At 42.9% G+C, this 14149-nt stretch overlaps 1 protein-coding gene across 1 annotated transcript in view; it reads left to right on the top strand.

Moving 5' to 3' along the window:
* The first annotated feature begins 4214 nt into the window (after positions 1-4214).
* The window catches only part of LOC147435803 (CAAX amino terminal protease family protein), an 83126-nt gene continuing 73191 nt past the window's right edge, over positions 4215-14149 (top strand). Inside the window, exons 1-3 of the mRNA XM_086488734.1 lie at positions 4215-4444; positions 4523-4599; positions 5703-6005. Of these exons, the coding sequence (XP_086344860.1) occupies positions 4405-4444; positions 4523-4599; positions 5703-6005 (420 nt within the window). The 5' untranslated portion in view covers positions 4215-4404. The remainder of the gene's footprint in view (positions 4445-4522; positions 4600-5702; positions 6006-14149) is intronic.

Here is a 14149-nt window from a genome sequence, read left to right as displayed (position 1 = left end):
CTAGTTGGTTGTCTCCACTCCATATCTGGTATATGGTTGGGATCTCACTTGGTGAGTCATAATTTATCGTCAGTCGTGAAAGACTGGCTATAAGTGGTTGGGGAAAAGCACCTCACTCTTACTGCTGCTATTCATCCCGCGTTGGATGGGCAGCATACAAGTATTATTTCTAATGCTAAAGGATCTGTTAAGTGCATACGTTAACACAACGCATTCTGAATGGGTGATTCTCTCCCTATTATAAGAAACTAGGCAACTAGGCCCTGGTAGATCCTCCTCCCAACCTCCCTTTATAGGGTGGGCTCCTAGCCCCTTGCCCTAGACGGATCCCCTGTCCACACTGCCTAGCCCGGCCCTTGGCCGTAGTCCTTGCCTAGCCTAGTTCTTAGGATACAGGACCCGTGTCCTGACATTACTTCCCCCTTAAGGAAGAGTTTCGTCCTCGAAAACACAAGTAGTAACATCTTATTAAGAATACTGGTGTTCTCTTTATTGCTGTCCCATAAGTGAGCCAGTTGTCTGTGTGACCGATAATTGGTGCAGTGAGGAAGTTCAATGAAACCAAGATGAATATCTTGATTTTCAACATTGTTGTCCGTTTGCAACTACTTGGGTCTAAATGGTAACTCCATTTATAACTCACTTGAGTGTTGTAAAGGAGTAACCACAACTAAGAGTCACTTGGGTTTAAATGGTGACTCCATTTATAACTCACTTGAGTACTGTAAAGGAGTAACCACAACTAAGAGTTGTCCAAAGGCAGAACCAGTTTTCAGATCTTCTGAAGGTACTGGAATAATGCAAGGAAACCTTGGTGTAACTTTCCATGCAGTTGTATGTTTCCAATAAAAACAATGATTGGTTTAAGCCATGAAAACCAGCTGGACAATTGTATAGGTTTAGAGACAACATATGTAAATTATTTCACAACATTCAGTTTGTGAATGATATTTTGATGGTTGGACGTTTGAAAGGTTTTTCTCGGATTTGGGATTTTCTTGGATTATCTCATTCGGTGTTTTGTATAACTTCTTCAAGTTAAAACAAGGTTTTGGACCTAAGGCACTAAAAGCCCATGAAAACCTCTTCAACAAGTGTTGTGTCAGCTAAAATCTCCAATGCCTATATTGAGTAGGTAGACTACTTGATGATATTGCAATTGTAACACGTCTATTGAGGCTTAGTCTACATTAATAATCATGACAAATTTTACCAAATAGAGCCTCATGACCCAAACCCTTGTCAAAAGCTAATCATGGCTACGACAGGGAGCACACTAAAGCATACGAACTATAAAGGCACATATTCAACCCTATATTCTCTCACTTTGAGCATCATTAGCAGATTTGACCTAGCATTGAGAATGATAAGACTGTGATATTTCCAAAATTGAAACCAACTGAAAATTGGGGCCATCAAACTAGTGAGTAAAAGTACAAGCTACCCTAACAAAGTCTCTTATAAAATTTCAAAATTATTTGCAATAATTCCATATGATTCTTAAGATTATCCAAACTTGGAGTGGAACAAAGTTGGCTCACCAAAGAAAAGATGGCAACACATACAAGCCTTACCATCCGCCAAGTGCTTCAGATGTAGAGTCAAGTTTGATGAGTACAAATCATGCAGGCACTACTATCTTAGTAAAGGGATCAATGCAAGCACATGGATCTATTATTTGATAGTAGATTTGACCAATTTCACTCAAGTGCAACCAAGGGAAAATGCCAAAGCTTAGTATATCTTCTAAGTCATTATCTCCTAGGCCACGTCTAAGTCATTGTCAAAGCGATACATTCTACATAAAAAAATAATAGTTAAAATAATAGTTCTTCTCATATCTAGGTCATGAAGCAAAAGGAGGACAATGAAAAATCAAACCCTAAGGAAAAAAGGACGTGCTTAATGCTATCGTGCCTAAATGTGCAGATAGCTTATGGGAAAGACCAAAGCTGGAGCACAATGGTTTATCTCCTGAGTTTTAAAAACAAATGGATAGAAGCTCATGTGACAAGTGAAGCAACTACATTGCAAAAGACTCTTGAAAATCAAGCAAAAACTTTACAATCTAGGATCTATCAAGGGATGCTAGTGAATTTAAACCACTAGAGGATAAAAGTGAGCCTTCTACTCAATTAAAAAGAATATGAATAGGTGTAAAAGACACATATGGGCTTCAATGCCTATGCTCATGTTGTCTTCCTAATATCTTCTCAACACTTTCAACACAACTTTGATTCATTAAATCAAAATAAATTCAATAAAATAATTGATTGAATAATCACAACACACAAAGAGAACATGAACAAGAATCAAAACACAAGACACCCTCGGTACCAACCATCCCCTTCAATCAATATGATTGAGTGAACAATTTTTGAGAGTAAAACATAAACAAAATTGATAAAATGTCCAAAAGTAGTAAAATAGTGATAACAACTCCTTTGTGAATCAAGATGTAAAATCACATCTCATGGTCTATAAGAATTGGATTCTTTTATGTCAACCTAATCTTGAACCATCAAAGCCCATTAATGGATCATATAATCTTTTGTGCATGTGTGTAGGTAGGCTAGATATTGCATTTTCCAAAGGGCCTCGCATTACCAGGGAGCTCTCTCTTTTGTGAGATGTTTCCATGCCATAACAGGGGCACATGTTCCTAGGATTAACAATTTAGAGGACATGTGCCCGATGCATGAAATGTTATAGTGATTGCACGTATCTATTTGATGAGCCTCGAATTGAAGCCCACTATTCTAAGAGAGAGAGAGAGAGAGAGAGAGAGAGAGAGAGAGAGAGAGAGAGAGAGAGAGAGAGAGAGAGAGAAGAGATGATAAGCATGTTTATAGTCCAACTTGCTTTTTTCACATGGAGTTTTATTGTTGGTTCACTTGGAGTACACTTGAGAATACATGAGTTCACAATGTGCATGCAATTTACTTAGGGTTTATTTGCAACCATGTTTGGTTCCCTTTAGTTCACTTGAAGTCTAATACAGTGGATATCCAATCAAAGGTTGCGACATATTGCGAAAATGCCATTTTTCCCTGTTTTGTGGTTTGTATGTGCACTTTTCTTGTTTATCTTGATCTTCTTTTGCTTCAATTTGTTGGAGATACTAGCAAAAGGTGGGAGAGTAGTGGGTGTTGCGGTGGTTAGGGTGGGTTTCAATGCATTCAAGCCTCATCAATAGCTCTTTGCCCCTGACATCCTGAATATTCCTTGCGAGTTGCAGTTGCCATAGCTTTGGATAACTACCAAAGATGCTTGAAGGCTTCTCTCTCTTCTGTTCCTCTGGATCCATTTGATGCAATGCTATCATGTGGAGGAGATGCACTCTCTTGTTTGGAGTGTTCCTGTTGGCTTTAAGATCGAGAGTCTGTTTTGTGGTGGGTGGCTTTTTGTTGCAGATCTTTTCTATAGTCCTCCACTTCTCCCTTGCCTCAACTCTTAATGTACTTCCCTTTTCATATCTTGCATCAATGCTCATTTTTCTCCTATGGTTTTTGAATCTTGTTTTATCTCAATGCTTTTTTCATTGCACTTTGGTTATTTGTATTTTTTACGACCTATTGTAAACCCTTCAATCTTCTTATAATTTTGCTCATGTAGAACAAAGGGTTAAAGAGCCATTTTTGAGAGAGAGAGAGAGAGAGAGAGAGAGAGAGAGAGAGAGAGAGAGAGAGAGAGAGAGAGAGAGAGAGAGAGATTCCTCATGAAAGAGAAGATGATAGAGCATGTCCATAGCTAATCACATGTAGTTTTATTGTTGATTCACTTGGAGTTCACTAGAGACCACATGGGTTCACTTTGTACATGCAATTTACTTAATCTACTTTGCGATATGTTGTATTCATTTTAAATTAGATTATAAGTAGTTCACTTAAGTAGTTCACTTGGAGTATAATATAGTGGACATCTGATCGTGATTGTTGCATACTTGGGATAGTGCCTGAGATGAGCTTTTAAAAAAAATTTGGAAAACCTACGCATGAAAAATTTCAAATTTGATGGTTTTTACATTGTATGTTTTCTCACCTTCAAACTAGAAATTTAGCTTTAGAGCACTTCCTCCAGGGATGTTACACCCAACATCTAAGGACCGTGACTATTTGAGAGAGAGAGAGAGAGAGAGAGAGAGAGAGAGAGAGAAAACTTTTTCTTTTAAAGACAAATGAGAATCCTCTCTTCCATGGGCTTTACTTTCCACGTCCTTTCTTCAGTCCATTTCTCGCTAAGAGATCTTACATTCTTTGGGAAGGTTTCTCACCTTTTGTCGTTCAATTTCATAGAAATCTTCAATTGGGGCACCAACTGCGATTGATGTTTTGGATGAGGCTACGCTATACGCAGCTCCAAATACACAACCGAAGCCCATGACAACTAGCTGACAGGAGCTCAATGAAGCTACACGCTTGGAGCGTGGGCTTGCAATCACATTGTCTGTTGCTCTTTGCGCTCTTTTATTCTTATGCTCGTGCTTGCTGTGGGTCCTAACCATACATGTTTTGAAATACAGATGGAGGAGGAGGAGGCAGCATCGTGCAGACTTTTCCCACGCTGGCACATAATTTTCAACGGATGGATAGGATCTTGGTATGCCTCCAATGACTTAACATTTGCCAAGTAATGATGTCTGCATATTTTTTTGATGTAGCTTTTGCTTTTTGAAAGAGGAATGTTATCGTTTGTGCAATCAATTGCAGTTTACTCTTTTTTCTGTTAGCTGAAAGGTCTTGAAGTTATGTTGTGTTTGATAAGGGAAGAGAGAACCATTACTAGCATGTCAAGTAGATTCTATTTCTTGTACCATGTGGCAAAGGAGGAACCACTTAGCTGCGTAAGGAGCTAGTGTCCAAGGTTATGCACGAGGAAGATGATATGGATGTATTCCTTGCCGAGATTAAACTACAGAGACTTGTGATGTGGGAAAGTTGCTTTGGTTAAGAATACTGATGCAAGTAGAGGAAGTGGTTAAAAAATGAAGATTTTATAAACCCATTCAGGAAAAGATCAACTATTGTTTTGCTTTGCTTCTATCAAAATGCGCATGGAGGGCCAATTAGGAAATCAATAAACATGAAGATTTTATAAACCCATTCAGGAAAAGATCAACTATTGTTTTGCTTCGCTTCCGTCTAAATGCGCAAAGGGGGCCGATTAGGAAATCAATAATTTTTTTTACACGATTGTTTCCCTTTGTTATCATATTGAAGAGAAGAGCAAAGTGGGTACATGCAGTAATTCCTGACGGCAGTGACATGAACTGTTAGTGTGTATGTATTTTGAAGTTAACTTTACATGGTAGAGTGAGGATTAAAATTCTATGTATTATTGAACAAGACAGCTATTAAAGTTGGTTGAGACGGAAAAGTTATGCCAGATATATATACACACTATTTATTTTATCTCTCGGTCATGGGAGTCGAAAGCCAAGCTGGACTGAATGCTTGCCATCTCTTTTATTGCCAAGGTTTTCTCAAATTGTTCATTTTGAAATGTGCACTCCAAAATATACCTTAAACTTTCAGCGTTAGTGTACAAGCTTCATTATGTTTTTGCTTACATTTATGCCAATATAGATGCCTCCGCATTCTGGGCACTGAAAGACTTTGTTAGTTAGATAAGTAGCAAGATAATATTGCATGTCACAAGGAGATGGCCTATTTTATATGAAGCTGGAAAATGCAACCATGCAGATAGTGAAGGCAAGTTCGAAACGCGCTTCCCCAAAAAGGAAAACAAAAAACTGGCAAGACAAGTCCATTTCAGCACCATCAAGTGTAGTGAAAGAAATCAAGGAGATCGAACTTGGGAAGGGGCTTCAATTCACCAATGATGCTCCAATCTCTTCCTCTAGAGGAGATGTGGACAGCGAAACAGAGGTTGTTTCTAGCATATCAAACTCCAGTACCTCTCTTGAATCAAAACGAGAAGTGGTCTTGAAAGCTTGTGTTACCACTTCTGCTGCCATATTCATAATTGGGATCCTCCTGCAGCAGGTATGATTTTGGAAATTAATAGTTGACACGCACATCAACACTTTGTAGTTGTGTTTCTAAAAGGCACATATTAATATGGGTTGGTCGGAAGTAGATCAATTTAACTTACACCACTCGAGCCTTCTATTCTTTTGTTCATATCACGTTATTCATTTGAATCTTAGTTTTCGTCAGGCCTCTCTTCTGATGATTCAGGAAGAAAGAAACAGGGAAGGAAGATATAAAAATGTTGTCTTCAACTCAAACTGACCTACAACAAAAAGATACCTTTTAGAACGTGAACCAGAGTTTCATAGAGATGGGAAGTAGCCTCAATGCTGTTTTGAGTGAGGGTAGTTCACCATCCAGTGCTGTATACACCCCCACTCTTAGATTGATTCTTCACCCCTTTTGAGTCTCTTGTGAGATATACAACAGAGTATTTTACATCGGTTTACTAGGACATGTTTTGTTTGTGGCGGCTAGATGCACTAGGAGGATAGAGCATCCAGACCATACAACAAGCAGAGTTGTAGGAGAGACAAGAGGACTAGACGTATCATTGGGCTCTTGGAAGACATAGGAATAGAGAGCTAGGAGGAGGGAAGCAAAGAAGAGGAGAAGGCCAGAGCATCAGACGGAGATGCCTCCAGTTAGACAAGTTTACAGGTGCAGGATCCACCTCTGCAGGCTTGCTCTTCTTCGGTAGAGATACTACTTGTTTCCCTTGTGAGCGTGATAGGGTTTCAAGGGATATTGCTATTCCTTCATGCAATTCTGATAGAGACGATGTTCTTGTTAGAGTTTAGATTCCTGTCAGAATTGCTATTCCTTCATGCAATTCTGATAGAGACGATGTTCTTGTTAGAGTTTAGATTCCTGTCCGGTGGAGGCTCCGGTATCTCCGAGGAGCAGATTAGGGAGTGAGGGCTGTTTTGTGGCTGCGCTTGGCCGTATCTGAGGTAGACGTACCTTTTCTTAGCGGTGCATTCCACGGTGTTGCCCACCCTGTAGGCTAGCATGAGGCGGGACCCATTTTCCTAGGGTTTTATGTGGTCAGAGTCTCGAGTGTTTTGAAGTTGTGCTACTAAATGTGTCTTATGTCACTTTCAACGAGTTTACACATTATTAGCATTTTTAGCCATTTTATGGGATCGTGGGTTTTGCAGTAGGTAGGGCAAATCTGGGATTTGCCTATATATGCAACCCCCCTTGTGGCATGTGTTCAATACAGAGCTACCAGTGTTTTGGGCTACTCTCTCTCTCTCTCTCTCTCTCTCTCTCTAGGGTTTTTCTCTCTAGAGTAGCGTTTTCTCTCTTCTCTCTCCAGCGTTTTCAGCCACCAACGTTTTCTCTCTCTTCAGTAATTGCCATTTCCCTCTTGAATAACAGGTCTTGAGTTCAACTCTCCTCGTTGGATAGATCTTTAAGGTCTCTTGGGATAGTTTCCTATGACGTTAAAACAATCTTCTTCTTCTTCTTCTTCTCTCTCTCTCTCTCTCTCTCTAGCGCTCCCCTCCCCCATCGCTTGGACACCCTACACGATAGGGTTTGATAGCGGTGAGAGTGCCTATGCCCGTTCGGTGGGCGGAGTTCTCTCTGAGGAGATCTATTGCAATAGATCTGAGATCCATTGGCTGCCCGGTCCCGAGAGGAGGTTTGCTTGTGATAGCAGACGAGATCGCCACCTGATTCACCCTTTTTCGTTGCACTTTTCTTAGTTCTCTTGCTGTGCTCATGACCTCTTTGATCACTGTAAAATGTACATATCATAAGATGTGAGACTCGTTTAAAAACCAAGAATAGTCTTGGTGAATTATTTTATATTTTATCGACATTATGACAATCACCCTTATGTGGTGATCACAGTGAGACTTTTGAGTTCCTTTGTGGAGAAGTCTGCCAAGTTGCATCTTTAGTAGGCTCTTCTTATCTTGCGGTATTTGTAGCAATCAAAGTCCTTGGGCATATGGTATGCGTTCGAAGGTACAGACTCCATAGTTACCCGGAACGGGAAATCGGAACGGGGAACGGGGAACAGCAACATGCATGAAATGCCATTCCCTGTTTTGGATACTCACGTTTGAAACACGGAATGGGGATCCGGAATGGGAAATTGGGATGGGAACGGGGGACGGGGACCTGAAATGGCCATTCCCTGTTACTATGACAGACTCTAGGATTAATATTCAAGGATGGAGTAATTCTATTGGGGTGGAGATTCAGATTGACGACGATCGACTACAGGTGACACCCTTTTTTTTTTTTGGTTAGGAGCGATTTCATCGTGGAGCAAGAAGCAACCCACTGTTGCCTTGTCTTCCACAAGGCGGAGTATCGTGTTGCTTGCAGTGTTACATGTGAGTCTGTGTCACAAACTGTTGACGTGTCAAGCCACTGAAGAACGGAGCCAGCTTGCAGATCTCGGCCGAGGGGCCTAAACCCTAGAAGCAACAGAAGAAGTTGAAGTTCTCACCAACTTACAGATCCTCACCGAGTGGGTCTATCTTTAAAGAAGTTCCCGCCAACATATGGGACCTCGTTCGATGGGGCCCAAGTGAACAAGAGGGAGAGAGAGTAGCTTGGTGAGGACGAGAGAGTGTGGACGAGAGGGGAGAGAGAGAGAGAAGAATGTGAGAGCGTGAGTGTGTGTGAATGGTGAAAGAGAGAGGGAGACTCTTGTCCCTTTATTATTATTAGGCTCCCCTTGAGTGGGGTTAGTTCTCGCGGCCGCAGTTTCGAAAAACGGCCGTCAACAACATATCTGCAAAACAACTCAAGTTAGCTCAAAAAAATTTCCGAGGGTCATTCCGAGAGAGATTCAGTTTGCTCTTTTTGTTAAGGAGTTAGCTTCTCCTTTCGGCTCTTTTGATGAAGGAGTTAGCTTCTCCTTTCAGCTCTTTTGATCAAGGAATTAGCTTCTCCTTTCGTCCAAATCGGAACTCTTGATATTCCGGCATAGTAAAATTAGCCATCACACCGAGACCGTACTGATCTTCCACGGGTGTCTTGATGCACTAAAATTACATAACTAGGCAATCTCATCCAATTAGGAATATTCAGTAATTGGCACATCACAATGCAACACAAATGCTTACATATGCATGTTACAAGACACAACAAACAGTGCCGCTGAGCACTCCCTCGAGATAAATGGTCTGCGGTATGAAGCTACTCAACGACTACCTCGTCACTCCCCCCGCAAATAACCTAAAAAGGTCCGGGTCATGAGCTGAAAGGATTGTACAACCAAACGCTCCTCAAACCGGAGTCTGCGTCGCTTGGAGGTTCAAGCATACAACCAAACGCTCCCCAGGCATCGGCCTGTGTTGTTCGGAGGTTTTCTAGCATACAACAGAACGCTCCCCAGGCATCCGCCTGTGTCATTCCGAGGTTCAAACAATATCAAAACAGTATTTCTCACTTCTCCACGCGGGAGTAAAATCACCAATTATTGAAACAAGTATTAAAACCAGAGTCAAACAATTCAAATCGGCACCAAGATAGGTTTAAAACAGATAGCATCCATTTCAAACAAATTCCAAACAAGCTCACCAAACAAGATCAAACAAAACTCAAACTTAAAAAGCAATCTCGACATCAATCGAGCTCGAAAGTCAACTGACTTTCCATGCTGAAACCTGCACCAAAAATTAGGGTTAGATTCCTTCCATAAGGTCGTAGCCAAGCACATCATGGTCCATCAGCTCTTGGATAGATAGTGTTTTTCTTTGGCGGCGATGGTAGTCCCAAGATAGCAATCGCACTGGACCTCCAAGGTCATTTGCTCGTGAAGTTCTAGAAATTTCAAGTTATAATCTGCTAGGGTTTCCATGGCAAGCATTTTAGGGTAACCCACTTTGCCAAAAGTTGCACTCCGAAGGAAGATGTTTGAAACCATACAACTTCGGGCAAAAATTTTCTTGAAAGCTTGCCAAGTCCTTGGAAGTGTGCGGCTTGGTAGCTATAGAGATCAACATCTGCATGGTACTGTCTCTGAGAAAATCAGCAGCTTGAAACTAATCTTGGATCCTTCTCTTGCAAGTGATCTTAATGGCTTATGCCCTGTAAGACATGAGCGGTGACGACGGGAGCGCGTTCGATGCGCGATGAAGTAAGGGTGGGAGTGGCTAATAAGCTCGGGGACGGCCCCCGAATATACTTCAAGTAAAATTCCAATAGCTCTGTCTGCCCTTTTGTAGGACCAGTATGCTTTCAGAAAAGCACACGCCTAATGCTTTGATACCATTGTCACAAGACGGGCACCACGTGCCAATAGAAAAGAACAGACTGAACAAACTTTTAGCACTTCAATAACAACTGAACTGAAAGAGAGACGACATGACACGGAGTGGCGGAATTCCACCCCAGAGAGTATTGGCCCCAAAACCTTGGCGCCCCTTTCGGTATTTCTTTATATTGCATCAGCACTTTACAAGGTGGTACTCCAGACTCTGCACCTTCTCCAGGAAGCATACTAGAGAATGAGTCCTAACCTCATATTTAAAGGCCCTAGGTCCCAAAACCAGTTTTACATGAAAAGCCTTCAAACTTAAAAGCTACTGGTCCAAAAGCAATGCCAAAAAGCTGCCAGTGTAAATCAAGGAAATCCGTACAGCAGGCGGCATAAAACGCGGAAATCCATACAGCCTGCCACGTCATCATGTCAGTGCAAATTTTAAAAATCTGCCACATCATCAGGAGCTACGTAATTTTCGGAAATCTGTTGCTGCTTCTTCTGTTGCTTCTGCTTCTTCTAGGGTTTAGGCCCCTCGGCCGGTAGCTCCGTTCTTGAGTAGGTCGACACGTTAGCAGTTTGTTACACTCCTTGTTGTGAAAGAAGTGCCAATAGAGGTGCAAATGTGTTGCCCAATAGGTTCTGTGGTGTTTGTAGTCAAACGTCTGGAGAAAATGGAGAAGCCCACGAACCTTCATAAGAATGACCGGAAGCCTGTCAATGCATGAACCTGCAACCCAATGTGGCCAGGTGGCTAAGTTGTGTAAAACTCTAGGAAGGCTAGATGTAGCAATCTGTGCCGTAAACGTCCTCCGAATCAAGGAAAGCCAGACTAAACAGTCTACACTGTAGAAGCTACCGTAAGGTGCAACAGTCACCGATAGACCGCACGGACCACCACCGGATGGTGTCCTGTCAGTAGGTAGGTAATCCAAGATGAGGGGGAAGCCAGCTTTAACTGTTTGCGCTGTGAAGGGCCTCTGAGAAGAGGTGTGGTCAGACCAAGCTGTCTGCACCGTAATCATCTTGTATGAAGAAGGGAAGCCAGACTAAGCAGTCTGCGTTGTGAATAATCTCTGAGAAGAGGAAAGGCCAGACCAATTTGTCTGCGTCGTCTTGCCTGTATCTCTTGCCTCCAATCCTCCCGTGTCAACCAAAACAGAATCCGCGCCAACGCCACCAAACCGCATCTCGGTGTGGTTCTCAATGTGAACGATCTGGGAGTGGCCTATTACCCTGGTCGGGGGATAAGTCTGTTGTAAGGTTACCGAGGGTGATTGTAAGCAACGCTGAAGGTAGCAATCCAAATGATCAGGAGTGTAGAAGAGCAAATGCACTACCATCCAAGCGAAGCTTCGAGTGACTCCGAATGTAGTCGTGGGATGCTTGATCTCCCGCATCTCGCGAGTAAACTCTCCATGTCACAAGACGGGCACCACGTGCCAATAGAAAAGAAGAGATTGAACAGACTTTTAGCACTTCAATAACAACTAAATTGAAAGAGAGAGACGACACGTGACACGGAGTGGCGGAATTCCACCCCAAAGAGTATTGGCCCCAAACCTTGGCGCCCCTTTCGGTATTTCTTTATATTGCATCAACACAGTACAAGCCGGTACTCCAGACTCTGCACCTTCTCCAGTGTCACGTGACACATCCAACCCTATGTGTCCGTGGACAAGCTACAACATGATCAGGGTTCAGTTCAGTCAAGTCAGTCTAGAATAGGAAGTGATCTGGCACTTTTGTCTGTTTGCAGACCGTGCATGTCCAGACACTTAGAATAGATGCATATCCTCTGGTTGCACACAACATGATCATCAGATTACAGTCAGAACCCATCAGATTCCATCAGGAGCATTTTTACAGTGCACAGACCTATTTTCCCTATTTTTGACATTTTTCACTTATTATTTTTAAGTGACTTTTGTTGGAAAGTAGGTAGGGCAATTTTGCTAAGTTTGTATAAATAGAAACCTAGCGCTAGCACTTTCTGGGAGAAGAGGCAGCAGGGACCTGACATCCACAGTGCACCTTCTCAGCAAGACTCCCCGGGCGGATGACTTAGCGTTTTCAGCCAAGAACAGCCAGCGTTTTTCTCCATTGTAGATCAGCCCCAGCGTTTTGCATTGCAGACCAACCTGGCGACCTCAGACTTTGCAGATCCCATAGCGTTTTTGTAGCAGGACAGGAAACAGCCCTAGCGTTTTTGGTTTGCAGGACAACCGTAGCGCCATAGGACCAGCGTTTTCAGTTTTCAGATTTCAGCAGTCACAGAAGAAGTCCCGAACCTCGCAGATCTCACCTTCCCGCAGCAGATCCTCGCCGCACAGTCATATCCAACGTAGTTTACAGTCTCAGCCCGGAAAACGCAGATTTCAGCATCTGCGTTTTCAGCGCGTCATCGTTGTCGTCATCGCTGTCTTCACCGACATAGAGTCAGAATTCAGCAAATAGAAGATTTGCAGATTTCAGCCATTAGCATTTGCAGATTTCAGCCCGTCTCGTCTCGTCCTCATCGTCGTCGACATCGTCGGCAAGTCCAAGCATTGTAGAGAATTGTGCAATCATAAGTAGACCGCTCTCGCCATAGAGAGTGGGGCCTTCGGAGGAGGGTTTGACAACATTCTGGTGTTGTATTCTCTTCTCTCTCTATCTCTCAGTCTCATGCACCGTCATTCACAATTTCCATTCACTTTGTTTGTGTCCATTGCACTCTCTCACTAAAGGAACGGAAGGCTCTCCCTTCCATAAGAAAAAGGAACCCTTGAGCACAGTTCGGAGCACTCATCTTGAGCAAAGTTCAACATTCACTTCCGCTGCACTTTACATCCAGAAAGCATGCTAGAGAATGAGCCCTTAGCACATATTTAAAGGCTCCTGGCCTATGAAAAGAAGTTTACATGAAAAGCCTTCAAACTCAAAAGCTTTTGGTCCAAAAGCAATGCCAAAAATCTGCGAGCGTAAATCATGGAATTCCGTATAGCAGTGAGTGCAAAACGCGAAAATCCGTACAGTCTGCCATGTCATTAGCTGCACAAGTCTTTGTGTGGGTCCTGCTTTATTTTAATGTCTTTTATGTCACTCGGGCCCCATTGGACGGGGTCCCCATAAGTTGGTAGGACTTCTTCTTCTTAGGGTTTAGGCCCCTTGGCCGACATCTGCAAGTTGGCTCCCTTCTTTAGAGTCTAAAGAACTGAAGTCCCACTCGAGTCTGTAGATCCAAGCAATGAACCTGTCCAAGAAGAGATCCAAGATCCTCTCCCTGAGCCCATGTAGATGCTCCTATGTAAGCAAGTGATCTGACGTGTCGAGGTCAATTGGTAAGTGTCTGTCCACCCAAGATGGTGGTGTCCTCCTCTCTGGAATGTTGGAATCCCATATGCCATGAGCATGGCAATATCTCGTGTGAACTCCTCTGATGAGTGCATAGGTGTGTCCATAGCAAATCACGTCACCACCCCCTTTGGAGTGCGCAACTGCCGAATGATGGCTGGAATGAATGGAGCTCCCAAGGATAGTATGCCCGTAGATGATCAAGCTGATGTCGAAATACCATATACTGCAGCAGTCACTGAGAGACTGCATGGACCACCATTGGATGGTGTCCTGGTAGGAGGTAATTTCATCCTCTGTGAAAAACATAGGCCATGTGGCTGCTGTCCACCCAAAAACACAACTGTGAGGTGATGAAAACGCTGCTGTCCAGCGATTTTTCAGCGTGCTCGTACGCTCCCGGTAGGGTCCGGAGCGGTGTAGAGGGCGTAGGGAGTGCGGGTAATCAATGTAGGAACCCAAAGTGGGCTGAAAACAGAGAAAAAACAGTAGGTGTAAATGGATGAATGTAACAGACTTGGACACTCCAAGTCAAGAATCAATCGCGACAGCACCAAATAACCACTTCAAAACAATTCACAGATCACAATAG

Source organism: Adiantum capillus-veneris, chromosome 18 (genome assembly GCF_014529385.1).
Source record: "Adiantum capillus-veneris isolate H3 chromosome 18, ASM1452938v2, whole genome shotgun sequence".
Classification (NCBI taxonomy): domain Eukaryota; kingdom Viridiplantae; phylum Streptophyta; class Polypodiopsida; order Polypodiales; family Pteridaceae; genus Adiantum; species Adiantum capillus-veneris.
The sequence above is the reverse complement of the archived record's forward strand: the minus strand, read 5'-3'. Positions and strand labels throughout refer to the sequence as shown.